This window comes from Globicephala melas, chromosome 13 (genome assembly GCF_963455315.2).
Source record: "Globicephala melas chromosome 13, mGloMel1.2, whole genome shotgun sequence".
Taxonomy (NCBI): Eukaryota; Metazoa; Chordata; class Mammalia; order Artiodactyla; family Delphinidae; genus Globicephala; species Globicephala melas.
In genome coordinates this window covers 17,280,218-17,302,259 of record NC_083326.1, presented here as the reverse complement: position 1 = coordinate 17,302,259, position 22,042 = coordinate 17,280,218, and the positions used below count along the sequence as shown (strand labels likewise).

The 22,042-nt window shown below is 38.9% G+C and overlaps 1 protein-coding gene across 1 annotated transcript in view; it reads right to left on the bottom strand.

Annotated features, from left to right (window-relative positions):
• Window positions 1-22,042, bottom strand: part of PHLPP1 (PH domain and leucine rich repeat protein phosphatase 1) — a 213,337-nt gene that overhangs the window by 101,632 nt on the left and 89,663 nt on the right. Inside the window, exon 2 of the mRNA XM_030868118.2 lies at window positions 3,438-3,634. Coding sequence (XP_030723978.2) covers window positions 3,438-3,634 — 197 coding nt within the window. The remainder of the gene's footprint in view (window positions 1-3,437; window positions 3,635-22,042) is intronic.

The window sequence follows — 22,042 nt, the reverse complement described above, 5'->3', positions numbered from 1 at the left end:
TCATTATAGGAACTTTGGATTGAATAGTTCCTTGTGTACATTATGCAGGACTGTCTAATATTTTTGCATGACATTTTACTCTCTGAGCCCCTGCCCTGTAGATGCCAATAGTGTCCCCTTGCAGCAAAAGATACTAGTATTAACCAAACACACTATCTACTTTTCCCAGAACCTTTGCAATTAAGATGGAGTCATGTGACTAGTTCTGGCCAATGAGCCATGAGCAGAAGTGACATGTGTCACTTCTACAACCAGATATACAAGAGCCAGCTAATGACCCTCCAGTTACCTCTTCTCCTGCCTAAGCAGCAAAGGAAGCCACGTGTTACAAATATTATAAGAGAGAAGGACCCCCATCAGGCTGGGTTCGTACATAATTACTTGAGAAAAGAAATCTCCACCCACCCACACTGGACAAATAGTGTGAGTGAGAAATAACTGTTATGATAAGTCACTGAGATCTGGGGGTTTTGTTACCACAGCATAACTTAGCTTACATCAACTGACTACCCAATCATTTGACAATCAAAACACTTGCACATATTACCAAATGTCCCCTTCAGGCACAGCGACAAGAGTTAAGAAATGCTGCTCTAGAAAAACTACTTGTAAACCAGGAGGCATATCAAAATAAGACTATCTCAAGAGCACTATTTATAACAGAAAACTAGAAGCAACCCAAATGTCAATCAACAAGAAAATTACTTCAGATATTTTAGAAATTTGGAACATTTACAGAGTGGAACATTATACAGAAATGAAAACCATATATAGCAAGTAATATGGAATCTTATTATGAAACATAATATTGAGTGAAAAAATTCAATCACAGAAAACCACAAACAGGATGATATCATTTTTATCAAGATCAAAACAAGCAAAACATAGTTATATGATAAAAGTTATTTCAAAAAAGTAAGCAAATGATGAATACATATTCTAGGACAGTGGATTCCTCTGGGGTAGGAGGAGGCAATGGGACAGATGCAAAGAGAACTCAGGTAGAGACACTGGTATTGATGCTGCTGTACTTCCTAAATTGAGTAGTAAGTTAACAGTTACTCAGCTTATTATGCCTCATAGCTTAACAAATATTACATAAAGTATTAATGTAAATAAGTTATCTAAAAATTTATGTTCAATTTTAAAGAAGAAATTAAATATAATAATTGTACATGAATAAAAACTTATTAAACAAATGTCTTTCAACAATTTAATAGAGCTTTAACTTCATATTTGAATTCTATATTTGAAAACATAAACTAATGATGATGCTCAAGTAGTGTGTCAAAATTGATTATCACAGCAATTATAGCATCTATCTCACACCTCATTTCTAGCTCTTTTATATAAATTAGAAAACAAAAACAAAAAAACCTCTTCCATTTACTCTCTGATTTTCCTTTAACAACAGAACAGAATGAGAAAAGGAAAGACAAACATTAATGAAAACTCACATTGCAAAGAGTGAATTATTTTTTCCTAACGTGGTTAATATAATTTTTCAACATACTCAATTATTTTTAAAGGTGTAACACAAAACAGGTTTTACAAGCTTTGTCTGTGAGAAAAAGAAGCTGTTAACTTTCTATTCACTCAATGGTAGAAGTACATCCAGTAATAGGCCTGGGAAACAGAACAAGTCTCTAGCTCTGAATAAAAATGCTAATTATAACTGGATCTTCTCTCACCTTACCTGAACATTCCACTGCTTCCCTGCCTCTGCTTCTCTGAGCACAATAATCTTTCTGACCATGTCCTTTATATGTCAAGAGATTTTTCACCCTTCAAGTTCTATCATAATTGCTACCTCCTTCATCACAAAATCCCGATTCCCCCCCACAAAATGTAATCTCTTCCACTTATCTTCCACCCTACTTTTTTGCACCTCTCGTAGAGCAGATATTGTTGTGTCCATCCTTCGTTTCCAGATAGTAATTATAAGCTATTCGAAGGCAGAGATGGTGACTTACCCATCTTGGTATTTCTGGGACGCCAAGCAAAGTGGCTTCCCCACAGAGGATATTTAATAATAGTTATATTAAATTTGCCTATGCAAATGCCTAACACCAGAGAAGAAAGAAACAGATTGTTGACCTATCAGGGCATCAAACATTAAATATGCATTTTTAATGATGAGTTATGGAAGTAATAATGATGACTAAGTTTTCAGATCCATCCAAAGGACAAGATCTTCAGTAATAAACTATCACTAATGCTTCAATGCTCAGACAGAAGTTAAGAAGCCATGGTTTCAAAATGGGTGAATGAAATAGACCTAAACACACCTCACAGACTAGCCAAATCTATTTTTTTAAATGATCAAGTAACGATCAAGAAAAAAATTTTTAATATGCCCCTGATTTCCAAAAACCCATTTCTTCATCCAAATTTACCTTTACCTTTATTAACAGATTATCATATCATTTAAAAATCAGGAAATACTGACATATAATTATGGTAATGATACCCCTACCAGTGCTTGGAGTTTATAAATAAATCTGGCAAAGAAAAGAATGTAATACCTTCCTAAGCAATGTTGTTCTTTCTGTTGATATTTTATAAATGATAGGAATAAAGTAGTTAACATGCCCAAAGAAAAGCAGCCAGTATGTTGGAAATATCTATCAGTTGTATCACAGGTTTTCTCTGAAATGAGTAGCATTTCAGGTTCAAAATTCATGACTAGCTATAGTGATAAACTAAAAGTACTAACCCCACTGGTCACTAAACACAAATAAACAGAGAGGTAAGGCAAAGCGGGATCACAGATTCCTGCTAGAGAGTCTAACCTTTGATAAGCACGCCTGAATGATCCTAAGGTCATGGACTTGGGGATCACTGTACTATACTATAAAATACATACTCACAATATCAAAAGACATCTTCTCATAAATAATAATTTATCACCTACAGTCTGAAATATAACAGTGAAATTCTAGTTGCTCTATTTTCAGTCACATAGTTAAGGTGCATGTACTAAGAAGTGAACATAACCAGGGCTTTGTTATGCCATAACCAATGGCATTGTTATTTTCCAAAACTCCACCAACCAAAAATGTCCACTGGTGGAGGCACAACAGGAATGATGAGTCAAAAACCATCTACCCCTGGGACTTCCCTGGTGGTCCAGTGAGTAAGACTCCACACTCCCAATGCAGGGGGCCTGGGTTCAATCCCTGGTCAGGGAACTAGATACCGCATGCATGCCACAACTAACAGCCCCCATGCCGCAACTAAAAGATCCCACGTGCCGCAATGAAGATCCTGCATGCTGCAATTAAGACCTAGCACAGCCAAAATAAATAAATACATAAATAGATTTTTTTAATTGAAATTCTTTAAAAAAAAAAAAATCTACATTACAGCAATGACTCAAAGTAAGCTTCTTAATGACACTGGGAAATCTGTTAGTATTTGGTTTGTTTTAAACTTACCTTCCCACCAATTAGTGGCAGAACATGCATCTTTCCGGTCAAGCTGTCTTTCACAGATGATACTATTAGGCAGGTCCCACACAGGATAACTTGGCGTCTGGTCCATCGGTTCACTGGCAACTGCATTTTGCCTTTACGGACATTATACATTCCTGAGAGCTGAATCCGTTCAGAGCTACCAGTGCTGTGAGGTTTTCCTGCAACAAACACAAGCAAACATTTTAGTCTTAAAGAAATGGGCTTTTTTGCTACTCATCAGCATACCAGATAAATTACTTGGACAACAGAGAATAATTATAGGGAAACAATCTAATTTATAACTGAGAGAATCTGAAACCTGCAGTAATGCAATTATGATAAGAACTACCAAATCTGCTCCACATGTACCTTTTAATATAGGTGAAGAAGAGTTTTTTCCTTAAAAAGCTTATAACCTAAGTTTCTTCTGCTATATCCTTCATAATTTAATCTTACATTTAAAACAGAAATGGCTTCAAGATTTTCATGAATATGAGAGTTAATTTAAGTACACTAAGAAGAAAATATTATAGACTGATATAGAAAGATAACATTCAAGATCTAGCATCTAATGAAACTAATCAGTTTTAATGGAATTAGCCACTCATATTCTTCCTCCTACAGATATTTAATGTACATTTACTAATAAGGGGACAATTAAAAATAAATGACTTGGGCTTCCCTGGTGGCACGGTGGTTAAGAATCCACCTGCCAATGCAGGGGACACAGGTTCGAGCCCTGGTCCGGGAAGATCCCACATGCTACGGAGCAACTAAGCCCATGTGCCACAACTACTGAGCCTGCACTCTAGAGCCCACGAGCCACAACTACTGAAGCCCGCACGCCTGGAGCCCGTGCTCCGCAACAAGAGAAGCCACCGCAATGAGAAGCCCACACACCGCAATGAAGAGTAGACCCCGCTCACCACAACTAGAGAAAGCCGGAGCAGAGCAACGAAGACCCAACGTGGCCAAAAATAAATAAATAAATAAATAAAATTTATTAAAAAAAAAAAAAAGAAATGGGCTTCCCTGGTGGCGCAGTGGTTGAGAGTCTGCCTGTCGATGCAGGGGGCACGGGTTCGTGCCCTGGTCCGGGATGATCCCACGTGCCATGGAGCGGCTGGGCCCGTAAGCCATGGCCGCTGAGCCTGCGCATCCAGAGCCTGTGCTCCGCAACGCGAGAGGCCACAACAGTGAGAGGCCCGCGTACCGCAAAAAAAAAAAACTAACATAAATGCCAAGTAGTTTTGGTAGATGTCTAATAGCTACTGGAGAAGGAAGAACAGCAGCACCAAAAATAGATCTCAAGAAGGTCCAAAAACTGTTTGAAGCCTCCCAATACACACCTTTGGGCAGAGATGTTTGCAAACAACAAAACCAGCAGGTTTGAATTTCACTTCCTCTTTCTCCCAGTATATCAAAATGTTTTATGAAATAAATACTGTAGACTGCATAAATTTGCTTGGCCTAGGCTAGAATGAAGTCTAAAAGTGGTCCACCTTTTTGAACCTGGGCCCAGCAAACAACTACACAGCTAGCATCCTCAGTGGAGAGCTCCACTGAGATGTTTGTCTACCAAATGCTAACACTCCCACAAAGGGATAGGAAGCCCAGGAGACTTCCATATAGATAGGGCTTGTCAAAGTCTGCCAGTGATGGATCAGACCACAGTCATTCACTTGTCGCATTCTGCACAAGTTCATTTACACCCACAGAGAGAGATGCCCAGGCTCCCAGTCTAAGAGCTCCTCTCTACATTATAGTCTCTCTTCCTGTAGAGAAGAAGTGGGACAGAAGGAGATTCAGAAAACTGAAAGGTACGTGCAAGGCTAAAAATAATGGACAACACATTTACAAGATCCGATTTCCGTGACTGTAATACACTAACATTCTTTAACAAGGGATCTGATATAAATACTTACACACAAGCACACACTAATGAATGCAAAGAAGCAGGCATTTTATTCAGCCACATCAGAGAGTGGCTTCAAGGGCACTTGTTAACCCGTCACAGTTATAGAGATCTGTGATTTAATTAGAGACTGAAGGAAAAGACAACAGAGGTACATAAGCAACAGCCCTTCAATTCTCCAACTCCACAAAAATCCTAGAGAAAGCCCCAGAGCAAATCGCCAGATGGAGGACTAAGGCTAGAAGGGATACATACGAGAAAAGGATGGAGACACCAACAGACACTGGCTTTTTAGTCCCTCTTTAGAAAAACTGCCAAGGGGCCTGAACAGTCCTGGAACCTAATGGTAAGATTAGTCTGTCCCTGCCCTAAACATCCCAGTCTGAACCAATGCCCACCAAATTAAAGTTGGATCCACTGTTGTAACTTTTCCTTTAGAAATAATCCTACAGGTTTAAGGCATTTCTTATACGATCTGGGGCAAAAGATGGACAGCAAAAGCAAGTATTTCAAGCTGAGAGAGAAACCTGAACACAACAGAGAATGATTTAAAACATGCTTCCCCTCTCTTACTCACTTGGCACATGGCAATTTGATAAGATTTGACATATGTAAACCTATAAATGAGCTGGAAAACGAGCACACTGATCATCGCTAACAGTTTGTCGTGCCCACTGTGATCCCTCCCTCTCCCTCCCACCCCACCCCCCACCCCCACCTAGGGCCTCCCACGCTCAGGCGACTGCTGATCTGTTTTGTCACTTTTTGTCCGTGTTGTTGAGTATGCCGAGAGTTCATTCCTTTTTATTGCTGAGTAGTATTCCACTGCATGAATATATCACATTTTGTTTAACCATTCATCTGCTGATAGACATTTGGACTGTTTCCACATTGTTTGCTTATCTTGACTGAAAACATTGGTATAAACATTCTTGTGTGGATATATCCTTTTATTTATCTTGGGTAAACACGTGGGACTGGAATGGCTGGGTTGTACTATTTGACATGTCCATCTCTAATGCAGGAGAGTTCCAGTTGCTCTACCTCCTTGTCAACACTTTTAGCTGTTCTAGTACACATGTAATGGTACCTCATTATAGATTAAATTTGCATTCTCCTAATGATGCTGATCATCTTCTCAAGAGCTTATTTGCAATTCACATACCTTCTTTGCTGAGGTGACTAATTCAACTCTTGTATCTAATTTTAACTGGATTGAGTTCCTCACATATTCTGAATACAAGTCCTTTGTCAAATGTGTAACTTGCAAATATTTTCTCCCAGTCTGGCTTGCTTTTTCATTTTCTTGACAGTACTTTGGGAAAGCAAAAGTTTTGATTTTAATGAAGTCCAAATATCTGATTTAGCTTTCACAATTAGTGTTTTTTGTGTTGTATTTAAGAACTCTCTGACAAACTCAAGGTCACTATAATTTTCTCCTATGTTTTCTGCTGTAAGTTTCATAGGTTTAATTCTTACATTTAGGCCGATAATTAATTTCAAGTTAATTTTTGTACACAGCAAGAAATAAGTAGAGGTTCAGGAGGTTTTTATTTTTGTTTTTTGACAAGTGGCTATCTAAATTATTCCATAACTTTCTGTTAAAAAGATTATCCATTGGGAGTTCCCTGGTAGCACAGTGGTTAAGAATCCGCCTGCCAATGCAGGGGACATGGGTTCAAGCCCTGGTCCAGGAAGATCCCACATGCCGCAAAGCAACTAAGCCCGTGAGCCACAACTACTGAGCCTGCATTCTGGAGCCCGTGAGCCACAACTACAGAGCCCATGTACTGCAACTACTGAAGCCCGCGTGGCCTAGAGCCCGTGCTCTGCAACAAGAGAAGCCACTGCACTGAGTAGCCCGCACACCCCAACGAAGAGTAGCCCCTGCTCGCCGCAACTAGAGAAAGCCCGTGGGCAGCAACGAAGATCCAACACAGCCAAAAATAAAAAATATAAATAAATAAATAATTTTAGTTAAAAAAAAAAAGATTATCCATTCCCGCTGAAGTGCTTTGGCACCTGTATCAAAATTCTATTGACCATAGTTGGGTGGGTCAATTTCTTGGTTCTTCCCATCCCACTCATCTATTTGTCTATCTTTGACCAATATCACAGTATCCTGATTACTGAATCTTTATAATTAGTCTTGAAATCAGGTAAAATGAGTCCTCTCCTGTGAAGAATGACAGCTTTACTTCTTCCACTGCAATCAGGCTGTCTTTTATTTCTTTTTCTTGCCTTGCTGCACAAGCTAGAACCTTCCATATAATAATGAACAGAACTAGTGAAAGCAGACATCCTTTCCGTTTTCCTAATCTTAGGGGAGTAGCATTCAGTTTTTCGAAATCTTTTTTTTTTTTTTTTTGCGGTACAAGGGCCTCTCACTGTTTTGGCCTCTCCCGCTGTGGAGCACAGGCTCCGGACGTGCAGGCCCAGCGGCCACGGCCCACGGGCCCAGCCGCTCCACGGCACATGGGATCCCCCCAGACTGGGGCACGAACCCGCGTCTGCTGCATCAGCAGGCAGACTCTCAACCACTGCACCACCAGGGAAGCCCTAGCATTCAGTTTTTCACCATTAAGAACAACAAATTGGCACAGGGAACTATATTCAATAGTTCCAACCGATAATGGAAAAGAATCTGATAAAGAATATATATATATATATATATATATATATATATATATATATATAACATTCTGGGGGTCTTCCCTGGTGGTGCAGTGGTTAAGAATCTGCCTGCCAATGCAGGAAACACTGGTTCAATCCCTGGTCCTGGAAGATCCCACATGCCACGGAGCAACTAAGCCTGTGCGCCACAACTACTGAGCCTGCACTCTAGAGCCCGTGAGCCACAACTGCTGAGCCTGCATTCTGCAACTACTGAAGCCCGCACACCTAGAGCCTGTGCTCTACAACAAGGGAAGCCACCACAATGAGAAGCCCGCACACTGCAACAAAGAGTAGCCCCTGCTCACCGCAACCAGAGAAAGCCCACGTGCAGCAACAAAGACCCAACACAGCCAAAAATAAATAAATAAAAATTTTTAAATGGTTAAAAACATTCTGGATTTGGTGTCAGGGGCGAGGGTATTGCTGGCTTCATAGACTGAGCTGAAGAATTCTTTCCTCTACTTTTCTGGAATAATTTGGATGAAATTGGTATCATTTCATCCTTAAACATCTGGTCGAATTCCCCAGTGAAGACTTCTGGATCTGGAGTCTTGCTTTTTCTGGTTTTTGTTTGTTTGTTTGTTTTTTGTTGTGTGTGGGGGGGAGAGTGTTTAACTATAAGTTCAATTTCTTTACTAGAGTTAGGGCTATGCTATTCCATTATCTAGATATTCTTGAGTAAGCCTTCGTGGTTTGACTTTTTAAAAGTTTGTCCATTTCATTTAAGTTTTCATATAGTTGACATACAGTTGTTCACAATATTTCCTTATTATCCTTTTAATATCAATAAAAAACTGTAGTGATGTCACCTCTTTCATTCCTGATACTGGCAACGTACCTCTTCCTTTTTTTCTTCTGTTTTGTAAATAAGTTCATTTGTATCTTTTTTTTTAATTCCACATATAAGCGATATTGTATGATATTTGTCTTTGTCTGGCTTACTTCACTTAGTATGATAATCTCCAGGTCCATCCATGTTGCTGCAAATGGCATTATTTCATTCTTATGGCTGAGTAATATTCCATTGTATATATATATACCGCATCTTCTTTAGCCATTCATCTGTTGATGGACATTTAGGTTGCTTTCATGTCTCGGCTACTGTAAACAGTGCCACAATGAACGTTGGGGTGCATATACATTTTTGAATTATGGTTTTCTCTGGGTATATGCCCAGGAGTGGGATTGCAGGATCATATGGTAACTCTATTTTTAGTTTTTTAAAGAACCTCCATACTATTCTCCATAGTGGTTCTACCAATTTACATTCCCACCAATAGTGCAGGAGGGCTCCTTTTTCTCCACACTCTCTCCAGAATTTATTATTTGTAGACTTTTTGACCAGAGTGAGGTGATACCTCATTGTAGTCTTGATTTGCATTTCTCTAACGATTATCAATGTTGAGCATTTTTTCATATGTCTGTTGGCCTGTAGCCTTGATCTGCATTTCTCTAACGATTATCAATGTTGAGCATTTTTTCATATGTCTGTTGGCCATCTGTATGCCTTCTTTGGAGAAATGTCTATTTAGATCTTCTGCCCATTTTTTAATTGGGTTGTTTGGTTTTTTGGATATTGAGTTCTATGAATTGTGTGTATATTTTGGAAATTAATCCCTTTCAGTCTGCATTGTTTGCAAATATTTTCTCCCATTCTGTAGGTTGCCTTTTGGTTTTGTTTATGGTTTCCTTCACTGTGCAAAAGCTTTTATGATTAATTAGGTCCCATTTGTTTATTTTTGTTTTCACTTCCATTACTCTAGGAGATGAACTTCTATCTTTTCTTGATCAGTTTAGATTAGAAGATTACCAATTTTATTTTTTATTTATTTTTTTCACATAAAAATGTTTACTATAATATTTTATAACTTTGGATTTATTATATCTTTTTTCTCATAAAAAACTGAGGGAGGGGTTTTTGTCTTTATTTTAAAGATAAGAATATTAAATAAAGTGTTTAAATTATTTTGTCCTATGTCACAAGTTGGTTTATACAGGACCAATATACAAAACTAGAGGATCAGATTATTCATTGTCTTTTTACTGCCCCATATTTCCTCCCAACAACAGTTAGCAAAGAATACAAGATTTGATCTTTACGAGTCATCCATCCATTTTTTTTTAAAACACCTTTATTAGAGCATAACTGCTTCACAATGGTGTGTTAGTTTCTGCTTTATAACAAAGTGAATCAGCTATACATATATATCCCCCTATCTCCTCCCTCTTGCATTTCCCTCCCACCCTCCCTATTCCACCCCTCTAGGTGGTCACAAAGCACCGAGCTGATCTCCCTGTGCTATGCGGCTGCTTCCTACTAGCTATTTTACATTTGGTAGTGCATATATGTCCATGCCACTCTCTCACTTCATCCCAGCTTACCCTTCCCCCTTCCTCCAATTTTATTAAACAACTCAAAGAACCAGGTTTCGGTTTCATTCTCTACTGTTTTTCTGTTTATGGTTTCATTTATATCTGTTCTTATCATTGTTTCTCTTACTAATTTTAGGATTAATTTTTGCTTATTTTTTCTATTTTCTTAATGTGGAAACTGAGGTCACTGACTTGAGGCTTTTCTTTTTTCTTAATATAGGCATTTAAGTGCTATAAACTTCCTTCTAAGTACTGCTTTAGCTGCATTCCACAAATTCTGGTATGTTGTGGTTTCAGGTTACTAATTGTTTCTCTCCAGTGTTTAATCTACTGTTAATTCCATCCAGTGTACTTCTCATCTCTAGAAGTTCAATTTGGCTATATGTGGGTACATACTTATATACACATACATATACACATATATGTATGTATCTTCCATGTCACTCCTTAATATGCCTTTTTTTACCTTCATGAATATATGAAACAATTATAATAGCTGCTTAAGTGTCCCTGTCAACTAATTCTATCATCTGTATCACTTCTGTGTCAGTTTTATTTTATCATTTTCTCTTTTGGGTCTTATTTTCCTGCTTCTTTGCACACCTGGGAATTTTTGTTTGGATGCTAGTCATTAGGAGTTTTATCTTGTCGAGTGCTGGATATTTTTGTATTTATATGAATATTATGGAGTTTTGTTCTGGGACACAATAAAGTTAGTTGAAAACAGTTTGGTTCTTACCAGGCTTGCTCTCTGGGATTTGTCATATAAGACCAGAGCAGCCTTAAGTCTAGATTTATAATACCAATATTAGCAAGCAATACTCTAACTGACATCCTCTAAATTATAAGATTCTTCAGTCTGGCTGGTAGGAGCATGAACTTTGCCTGGCCCTGTGTGAGCTTCAAGGTTTATTCCCTCTGCTCCTTTTCAGTGTTTTTAAACCCCAGCCTCACATAGTTTCTTCTTCACATAAATGACTGATCAGCACTCAGCTGAAGGCTCAATGATGACTCCTTACACATGTCCAGGACTCTCTGAGCAGCTCTTTTCTCTCCAGCACTCTACTCTGTACACTCAAACTGCTTAGCTTCAGTGGACTCTCAGCTCTGTCTCCTGAACTCACTGTGCATACCAGGCTCTGCCTGGGTTCCTCCTCCCTACAACTTAATCCTGGAACTCTTTCCCACCGTCAGTAAGATGATACAGGTTTAGGGTTGTTTTAATCTGTTTCCTTTCTCTCAAGGAGCACATCTGTTGTGGGATTTTGTGTCTTGTGCTGCCTGATGCCCAATGTCTGAAAGCTGTTTCATATATTTTATCTGATTTTTAGTTGTTTCTTCTTTTAGGTTAAAGAGTAAATGCAGTCGCTGTTACTCCATCTTGGCTGGAACCAAGTGCCAAATATTTAAATTTAATTCTTTCTCATACATACCGTTCACTTTTATAGATTACAAAAGTATGTTTCACATAATTAAAGATTTTCTTTAAAGTGTGGGTTCTCAATATATTCCTGTATTCAGAAATTCAGAGAAACCCTGTGGGACCAGTGGACTAGAAGAGCTATCTGCTCTTGTCCAAAAATAGCTCCAAACTTCAGTATTATCATAGTTCTTTGACTCTTCCAATTATTGACAGTAATGAGTATATAAGCAACTTCTAATTTACTGCCTTACTTTACATTCAATCCTAAAACAATAGGCCTAAAGTTAGCTCTCTACCCTCTTTCAAAGTAAAGGTCTAAACTTTGTGCTCTTTTCCTCTACTCAGAGGGCCTTCTTGACTTGCATATTTATAAGTATTAATCTAAATAGTTCAGTCTTCTGAATGATTCACTTCTGGTTAAGCTGGGTGTCACTATACTACCTTTCAAAAACAAATGTAAAAAGAATAATGCATAGTTCATTAATCTCTCTACACTGTCGCAAATATTAGAACTTCAACCTTAACGGATATAACTAAGATAACTGGATAGACCTACTCTGACAGAAAAATCCTGAGATTTCTAAAATAACCTCCTTTGTTGACTCAGGTGGGAGTAGGACAGATTGTTGTAGCAGTTGCTTCAGACAGAGTGGTTTTTAAAAGTATGGTCCCAAGACCAGTAATACCAGAATCACCTGGAAACTTATCAGAAATGCAAATTCTCAGGTCCCACCCTAGAAGTACAGAATTGGCATCTCTGAGGATGAAGCCCAGTAATCTGTATTTTAACAAGCCCTATATATATAAACAGCAGTCTGGATCAAAGAACAGAGATCGTTGTGATGATCAGAAAAACCCCTCCAGTTTTAAAAATAAGAGTTTGGGTTTTTGCTCGTTTCTTTTCTTTTTCTTCTCTCTTCTCCTTCTCTTCTCTTCTGTAGTTTAAAGCCTAAACTTGGTGGGAGGGAGACGCAAGAGGGAGGGGATATGGGGATATATGTAAACATATAGCTGATTCACTTTGTTATACAGCAGAAACTAACACAACATTGTAAAGCAATTATACTCCAAGAAAGATGTTAAAAAAAAAGAAGACTAAACTTAAATGTTATTCCTCAAGATGAGAGAATTTCAGCTTTGAGGAGGAGTGAAGAATATAATAAAACATCACTTCTTTGGATCTTACTAACTTAGAATTTTGACCAGGAGCTTCTGAAATTAAGTCTACTCATGTTTTATCTTTCATAAGGGAATTTTATTAAATAAATGAATAAACATGATTAGAAGAGAAGTATTTATTTAAAGAAAACTACAGTCCATTCTGCTACAATATGTTTCATTAATACTAATTAATTCATTTATGATCATAAATAGGGGAATGAAGTCAGTATGATATGCATAGTATTGGTCCATAAGAATTTACTCTAGGCACGGGAAGCCAGAATATTGGGAGTGGAATTATAACTTTCAAAAACAAACGGAAAAAAGCCCATGGTAAATGCAGTCTCAATGTCCACAAGCCAACATTTCTACTCTTATGTAATTGTGCATTTTTAATATTCCCTAATATTGTGTCTGTAGCTTCCAGACACAACAAGTTACCTGCCTAGGCTGCCCAGGTTATCCCCTGAGGTATCCATTATTATTTTTGTTAGTATTTTGGTTATAAAGATGCTTGGACTTAGAGTCCTGCCACTCTCCAACTCTATTTTCCCATAAACATTTTTATTTTTAATTTTCAACTTTGGAGAACATAAGTTTCGGGAACATATATAGTAGCAGAAACACCTGCTTTAACTAGAAGCAGTTGTTTAACTGAACAACACAGAAATAAGTACAAATTTGGTTGTTGCCAATTACATGTCTTTGTCAAATATATCCTAGTGTCTATCTGTGGTAGTTTGAAAATATGTCCACAAATTTTTTTTAATTCTTCCCTTCAAAGGTGGAGCCCAATCCCATTCCCTTTGCTTGTGGACTGTACTTAGCGACTAGCTTCTAACAAATAGAATGTAGCAGACTCAATGGCTGCTGTAACTTCTGAAACCAGGTCATAAAAGGCAAATAGCTTCCACCTTACCCCCTCTAGGATCACTCCCTCTGAGGAAGCCAGCTGCCATGCGGACACCCTAGGGACTCTATGAAAAGGCCAACAAGTGAGGAACTGAAACTTCCTGCCAACAGCCGAAAGGAAACTGAGGCCTCTTCAGAAGCCAGGTGAGCAAGCCATACTGGAAAGATCCTCCAGTCCCTGTCAAGCCCCTAGATCCTCCAGTCCCTGTCAAGAGAACTGTGCCCCTAGGACATCTTGGCTGCAAACTTCGTGATAATCTCTAGCCAGAACTACCCAGCTAAGTCACTCCAGACTCAGAGAAATCATGAGACAATAAATGTGTCCTGTTTGAAGCCACTGAGTTTTGAGGCAATAACTAATACAACTTTACTGTGTTGGTTTCACTTAGTTCTATTTACCTGAACATAGTGAAACATAAATAACCTACATTTCCCTAAAATAATCTACAAAAATATTTACAGGACTTTGGATAACCTAGTGAGGGTCTAGTGTAATCCAAAATAATAAAAACAATAATAAGAACAGCACGTTAAGCAATCACAATGTCAACAACTTGAAAGAATGAAAGTATTCATGATAATACAGCACCAAAAAGTAAGAAAGTCTGATCAGTACATAAGACATAGTGGAAGAATTTACCATGTCCCTGGAGCTGAAAATGGTCAGAAGTAAGTGAGAACACTCAACTCTCACCTCACCTTCTCTACCTTTAGAGCTTAGATTGATAAAACTAGTTGCTTATTGCATATAAATCCTTAAATCCTTCTTGACTACCTGAAGTGTCAGAAAGACTGAATTAAATTATTTGCCCAGGTTCATTTCAAGAGCTGGCAGAAGGATTTAGACGACCCCATAACAAAGGTCCAGAGACCTGAGCGTTGAACTGGCAGCTGGGAATTTTGTCTCAGAGCTGAAAGTCGAAGCAAGCTCAGCAAGGTGTGCTGGCAGGAGCTTTGAAACAGATTTAAGACTAGTTGCTTTTAGCTGATGGAAATGACAACCAGCTGCTAAATATATTTGGGAGATGGTTAATTTACGCATCAGATCAAAATATACAAAGTCAACTGCCCAGTAAATCTTGCTTCTTACTGACAGCTACTCAATCTGATAAGGTTTATTTATGCCTCCCAAATTAGTGTAGACCCTTATCCCTGAGAAATGTCATGCCCTGAACCTTTCTCTAATCTCTAAGTTCTTGAATACCACCAGAGCTTATAATTCCCCCTATAATATTCATAAAAATAGTGCCTGGAAAATGTGCGCTACCCCTTCACACTCGTACAGATTATGTAAACACAGGGCCAAAGTAATTTTTAAAAAATCCACCAAAGCAAACTCTAATACAAACCAGTAAAATTATCCATAAATTTTAAAACTCTGAAAAATCAAATAAAGATAATTACTATGACTATACATTGTGTGCAACGATATTAAATTAAACGATAACTTAAACGACATTAAATTAAATTAAAATGCTGAAAGGAAATGCTGCATGAAGACAAGCTACAACGAAGGGCCTCAGACTTTAGCATGCACCAAAACCACCAGGAAGGCCTTGCTATAAACAGACTGCAAGGCTCCACCACCCAGAGTTTCTGACTCAGTAATTCTGGGTGGAGGCCTGAGATTTTGCTGATGTTGCAGGTCTGAGGACCACAATTTGAGACCCACTGAGTTACAGTATCAGGTTAACAATGACTTTTTGACCTGGTGGATCATCTGCGTTTGATTAACACTGACCAAAGAAGCAGGTGAATCAATTTGGGGAAAAGACGAGGGAGGCAGCTGGGAATGAACTAGAAAGCCGGTGCTGCCTTTTCCACTCCCCTCCTCCCTCCTTCCTCCCCGCACCTCCTGTCCTCGCAGGGAACTAGATTCATTGCCTAGGCATATTTAAACTCCATCATCAAAATTATCCCTTAGTTATCTGAATATCCGATACTCATGTCTCTTCATGGGACATATATTTAGAGAAGGTATTTTCTTCAAATGTGGGTTTCATTACAATTTTGCATTCCAGAGACTACAACCTTTCCCTGCTTTATGAGCTTCTTCAGCTCAGTTCCAGAGCACTATATGGCTAGCTGGTGTGGCCTCCCCTCATTAACTTCATATTTGGCAAAAATACACATTTGAAAGACTTTATCAAATCAACCTGCACCTGTCAGTTCAATGTCTTCACCATCTGTTACTTCCCAGAAATGGCAGTCTCATCTTTCCTGTGCATGACCAGACCATACCTTAAGAGCCTTTTCAACATTCTCTTGAGATTTCTTTCTCATCTGATGAGCATTTTTTTCCTTGGCTACAACAATCACCGAAACAGTTTCACTCACTTTTTTGTTGTCATTTCCATTATAATGAATGGTAGACTTGTTCAGGTCCATACATTTGTTAAACTTCTACCACATTTGACATTCTTAAATTACCTACACCTTCTATTTTCTGGCTAAAAACCCTCCCTTCGGTAGACTTCAGAATTTTCATCACCTGCTTTCCCAGCTGCCTTATTTCTGTGGTAGTTCTCCACAAAGAATAATGGCATAAGGCACAAGCATTAAAGCATAAAACACCATTTGTGAGGAGAAACAGCTGAACTTCACTGAAATGACGAGGCTGGGCAGCAGGCCTCAGGGTAGGCTCGATTCAAATTTGTGCCCCAGAAAAACTGCAAATTACTATATATCATGAGGTTTTAGAGACCTCAGGAATCACTAAATCTTAAATCTGAGAATGCCTAATGGTCAGTATACCCTATTTACTCTAACTGCTCCCAAAAGAATAAACAACACACTCACTACCTCCTGTAGATACAAATTGGGACTTGTGTCAGAGGTGATGCATGCTGCTGTGCATGTGGAAATCAGGATGATGAAGCTAGACAGCTCCACAGCTCCAGCTGAATCAAGTCTTCACTGTGAGATGATTTTATTAGGAGTGCTGGAACGTTCTAGCCAGGCACCCACACACATGCAAACACTAAAATAAAAATTCTAAAATCAAGCATGAATAATTTTTGGATAATCCACACCGCTATTCCTCTCTCCTAAGACATAGTAAAAAACAAAACAAAAAAACTATATTTCAGTTCGCTTTGCCTAGAAGAACAGACTTCAGCCAAGGTGACTTGACAAGGTAACAAAGAACAATATCGACACAATCACGTAAGATGCAATGTGATTCAAAATTCTTTTCCACAGTGGTTCTCTCTGAGAGATGAGGTTAGAGTTTACTTTCCACTTTATAATACATACTGATAACGTGTAATTTGACTTTTAAAAACAAAAACAAAGATTTCAAAAGCAGAACAATTTCCGAAAAACCTTATTTTCCCCTACTCTCTACTGCATTAGGTAACATTCATTTGACTACCTACCCATTTCCCTACAAGGCTGATTACACCAAAGATGATGAGTCTAGATTCGGAAGTTCTAACACTGTCCTTAAACTATTTTGTACAAACATAACCTCAGAAATGTCTAAAACTCACCCATTCCAAATAGATGACAATTCCTCAACTTATTAGAAATCTCTAAAAAAAAATTATAAAACCTCCCACATTTAGCCCATTCCTATGATTTACTTATAGGAAACTTCAAGATCTTTATTTTAAACTTTCTCAGAATCACACACAAAATCCACTATGGGGCTTCCCTGGTGGCACAGTGGTTGAGAGTACACCTGCCAATGCAGGGGACGCGGGTTCGTGCCCCGGTCCGGGAAGATCCCACATGCCGCGGAGCGGCTGGGCCTGTGAGCCATGGCCGCTGAGCCTGCGCGTCCGGAGCCTGTGCTCCGCAACGGGAAAGGCCACAGCAGTGAGAGGCCCGCGTACCGCAAAAAAAAAAAAAAATCCACTATGTTTCCACTGAAATTTTTTCAATTATTATTTTAAGTACAACTCTATCATCAAAAGTTTAAAAGAAAGGGGAGTTAAAAACAAGAAAATAAACATAATCCTACTTTCTTCCCAGTATTATAAATATTTTGCTGAATTTTTTCAGTTTTTTTTAAAATTTGCAAATCATTTACATACATATAATCATAACATGCCCAGCATTTTATATCCTGCTTTATTTAGCCTTCTATTGTATCATACACCTTCCCAAGTTCTCAGCCTTTCTATTTAAAAGACTGGCAAGATACGTTCATAGAACTATCCTTTGTTTTCTCATTTCTTCATTATTGATAACTGTTTCTTCATTTTCATTCTATGAATTGCTAAATCAAAGTTCATGACTTTTTTTGTTTTTGTTTTTGTTTTTTGCGGTATGCGGGCCTCTCACTGTTGTGGCCCCTCCCGTTTCGGAGCACAGGCTCTGGACGCGCAGGCTCAGCGGCCATGGCTCACGGGCCCAGCCGCTCCGCGGCACGCGGGATCCTCCCGGACCGGGGCACAAACCCGCGTCCCCTGCATCGGCAGGCGGACTCTCAACCACTGCGCCACCAGGGAAGCCCATGACTTTTTTTTACAACTCCTAATCCCTCTTCAATATCACCAGTTCTCCCTAGACAAAAACTATAAATCAGCTATAAATCAAAATAAGCATGTTTCTACTACTGAATACTTTTCCCAAAGAAATAAGTAAGCTTTCCAGACATCCCAAGAACATGTGAAAGAAAAAAATAGCACACCAAGCCATTTAATTAATAAAAATGAACCTATATCCACCACCCACAATGAAAGTAGGTTTCACATTGTTGATACCAGTAGCTGTGTTTGAATAAGACATGTGAAGTCACTACTTCTCAAATAATGATTAAAAGAAAATAGACTAAAAAGTAAACAAAAAAAAATCTATAATTTTCTGGTGAAAACTTTCGTATTTGTACACAAATAAGCATTCTAATTTCACCTAGGACTCCATACTGGTTTTCCTCTCTACTCCCAACCCTGCAAAAGAACAGCTTTTCAATAGCTGGGAAAAGTCAGAAGGAGAGGTTACTCTGCCTTAAGTTACTAACTGATCGTGACTCTCAAGAGCAGCAAAACACCTAGCAACGAAAAAAAAGCATTTCCAGACAACTACAATGAAAAGGAAATAGCTGTAATTGACTAGCATGAATTTTACAGCCCTTGCTATCATAAAAGCTATTAAGTCTTTCAGATCTAAGATATGGATTTAATTCCTTGGTAACCAAAGAATTTATTCACAAGTAAGTCTTTTGATTTTCAAAGGGATCAAGGACCCTAGAACTTCAGTCTTCCTGGGCTTCAGAGTTCCTCCAACTACCACATCCCTTGGCCTGTAGATTCCAGAGTAGGCCAAACACACAGTCTACTACTAGGTGTGGCTCTTTCCAAAGTGCAGGTCCAAAGCCCAGCACAATATCTCCAATAGCCTAAGTGCTCTACAAGCACCTGCTGCATAGACAAAAACACTCCTATGTTTAGGCCAGAGAAAACAGCCAGTTCTCAACATACACAGCAAATTACAAAAAGTATACAATCAATAGCTATGTGTTTGGGAAAAACAAAGGACAGGACAGAAAATAAGTGGCTCAAAACCAACTTCCTAGTCTCTAAGAATCTATAGTTTATACTACATGGGAAAACATTTGCCTGGAATTATCAGCCAAATATTTCAAGCTTCTTCTCTAGAAACGTAAAAGTTTTTCTTTTTTTTAAGGAAAGGGGGTATTATCAATAGGCAAAAGAAAGTCATTCAGCTGAATTAGTTACAGTATACATGCAGTTTTGAAAAAAACAGCCTGTCATTTTCATCATAAAGTATATTATGAGTATGATGATAAACCAATACACATATAAACATTCAAACAAAGTAGGTCTGACAAAAGGATGAGTAACAGGGATCACACCAGGAAGAATCAGAAATGAGGATAAATGAAGGTTTGTGTTTACAACAGGGATAATGTCCATTTATCATTTTTAGTAACCCTGGAAATTAGAGAGCAAAATCTGCCTCCAAAACTTGCTGACAATAGAAAAGAAGTATTTGCTAGCTCATTCTCCAGACTATAAATAAAGCGGCCAGTAACACAAAAACTTTTTTTAAAAAATAAATTTATTTTATTTATTTATTTTTGGCTGTGTTGGGTCTTTGTTGCTGTGCGCGGGCTTTCTCTACTCTTCGTTGTGGTGCACGGTCTCCTCATTGCGGTGGCTTCTCTTGTTGCAGAACACGGGCTCTAGGCTCACGGGCTTCAGTAGTTGTGGCACGCGGGCCTGAGTAGTTGTGGCTTGCAGCTCTAGAGCACAGGCTCAGTAGTTGTGGCACACGTGCTTCGTTGCTCCGCACGCGGCCTGTGGGATCTTCCCGGACCAAGGCTCGAACCTGTGTCTCCTGCATTGGCAGGTGGATCTTTAACCACTGCGCCACGAGGGAAGTCCAGAAAACAAAAACTTTTGAGAAACATGAATTTCCAGGTACTATGGAACCTTATACCAGAAATGTAAAAGTCAGCTTTTCCTTTTCACCATGATTTATAGAAGCAATATATTATTGCAATGGATTTATTTACAATTATATTGCAATTCCAGGTCATACTTTTCATTCCTAAATTATCAAAGAGAAGTTTTAATTTTAGTAGGGCAATAAATTATAAAATGTCATTACTCGGACTTCCCTGGTGGTCCAGCAGTTAAGAATCTGCCTTCCAATGCAGGGAACGCGGTTAGATCCCTAGTCAGGGAACTAAGATCCCACATGCCACAGGGCAACTAAGCCTACGTGTCGCAACTACTGAGCCCGCATGCCACAAGTAGAGAGTCCGCATGCCACAACTACTGAGCCTGCGTGCCACAACTAGAGAGAAGCCTGTGCACCACAACAAAGAGCCTGTGCGCCACAACTAAGACCTGATGTGGCCAATAATAAATAAATAAATAAATAATAAAATGCCATTACTCAAAACACCCAGGGGAGTTTGAGAGGAATGACTTAGAACATTTGCTGGAAAAATCTATATCGCACATCCAAAATAATAAAACAAAAGAAAAGCTTCATGGCTACAAAATATATTAAGATAATTTTTAAAATATGAATGAACCAAAATGCTATTTTGCATATACTAGCATATTTACATATGCTATTTTGGAAGAGACTGGCTGTATGTTCAACAATCCCATTTCATCTTCCTGGACACACAACGATAACTACATTTCTCAGCCTCTCTTGGAATTCAGGTAGAGCCATGCAACTGGTTCTGGCCAAACAAAACGTGGCCTATACCCCCCGCCTGTGCTCCTTCACCGGCTCCCCACCCACTGACCAGCTGATGAAGGTAGTGCGAGAAGAACTCTCTGAGGAGACTCAAGGGGATGGTGAACCACAAGATGGAAGGAGCCCAGGTCTCTGAGTCCCTTGGCTTGGAGCTGCGTGACTAGAAACATCAGCAATGGACTTGACCATGAGAACAAAAGAAACATGTATTATGTTAAAGCATAAGATCAGTACGTTGGTTCTTGCAGTAGCTAGAATTTCCCTAACACAGTTATATTCAAATCAAAATTTCACCCTAACTGGAATTGAAATAAACTGCTGTCATATCCCATGAGCAAACCTCTAGAACTGGGTACCCCAATAAGCACAAGTAGGTGGTCAAGTTTCCATCCTTCTTCCGAGATACAAGGGAAAACAGCTGTGATCAGTCATGCTGCCTATGACAGGGAGGGGCACGTGAACGTGATGCTAGCGCACTTCTTACAGTCACCACAATGGCAGCCAGTTATCAAGAAGAGTGACTCTGAGAGGCAGCTTAAAAAGCAGGGAGAGTGGCTCTGAAAACAGCAAATGATCTATTTTTCATTTCAATGAAAATCAGTCTTAGAATCATAAACCGTTAGTTGCCTAGGGCTACCATAACAAACTACCACAAACTGGATGCCTTAAAACAACAGAAATTTATTTTCTCACAGTTCTGGAGTCTGAAAGTCTGAAATCAAGGTGTTAGTGGGGTTGGTTCCTTCTGCAGGCTTTGAGGGAGCAGGTGCCCTATGCCTCTCTCCTCGCTTCTGGTGGTCGTAGGCAATCCTTGACATTCCCTGGCTTGTGCAACGTAATTCCAATCTTAAACCCCATCTTCACATCACCTTCTCTGTGTATCCTCTTCTTTTAAGCACAAACAGGCATTGGATTTAGGGCCCACTTTAATCCAGTTTGACC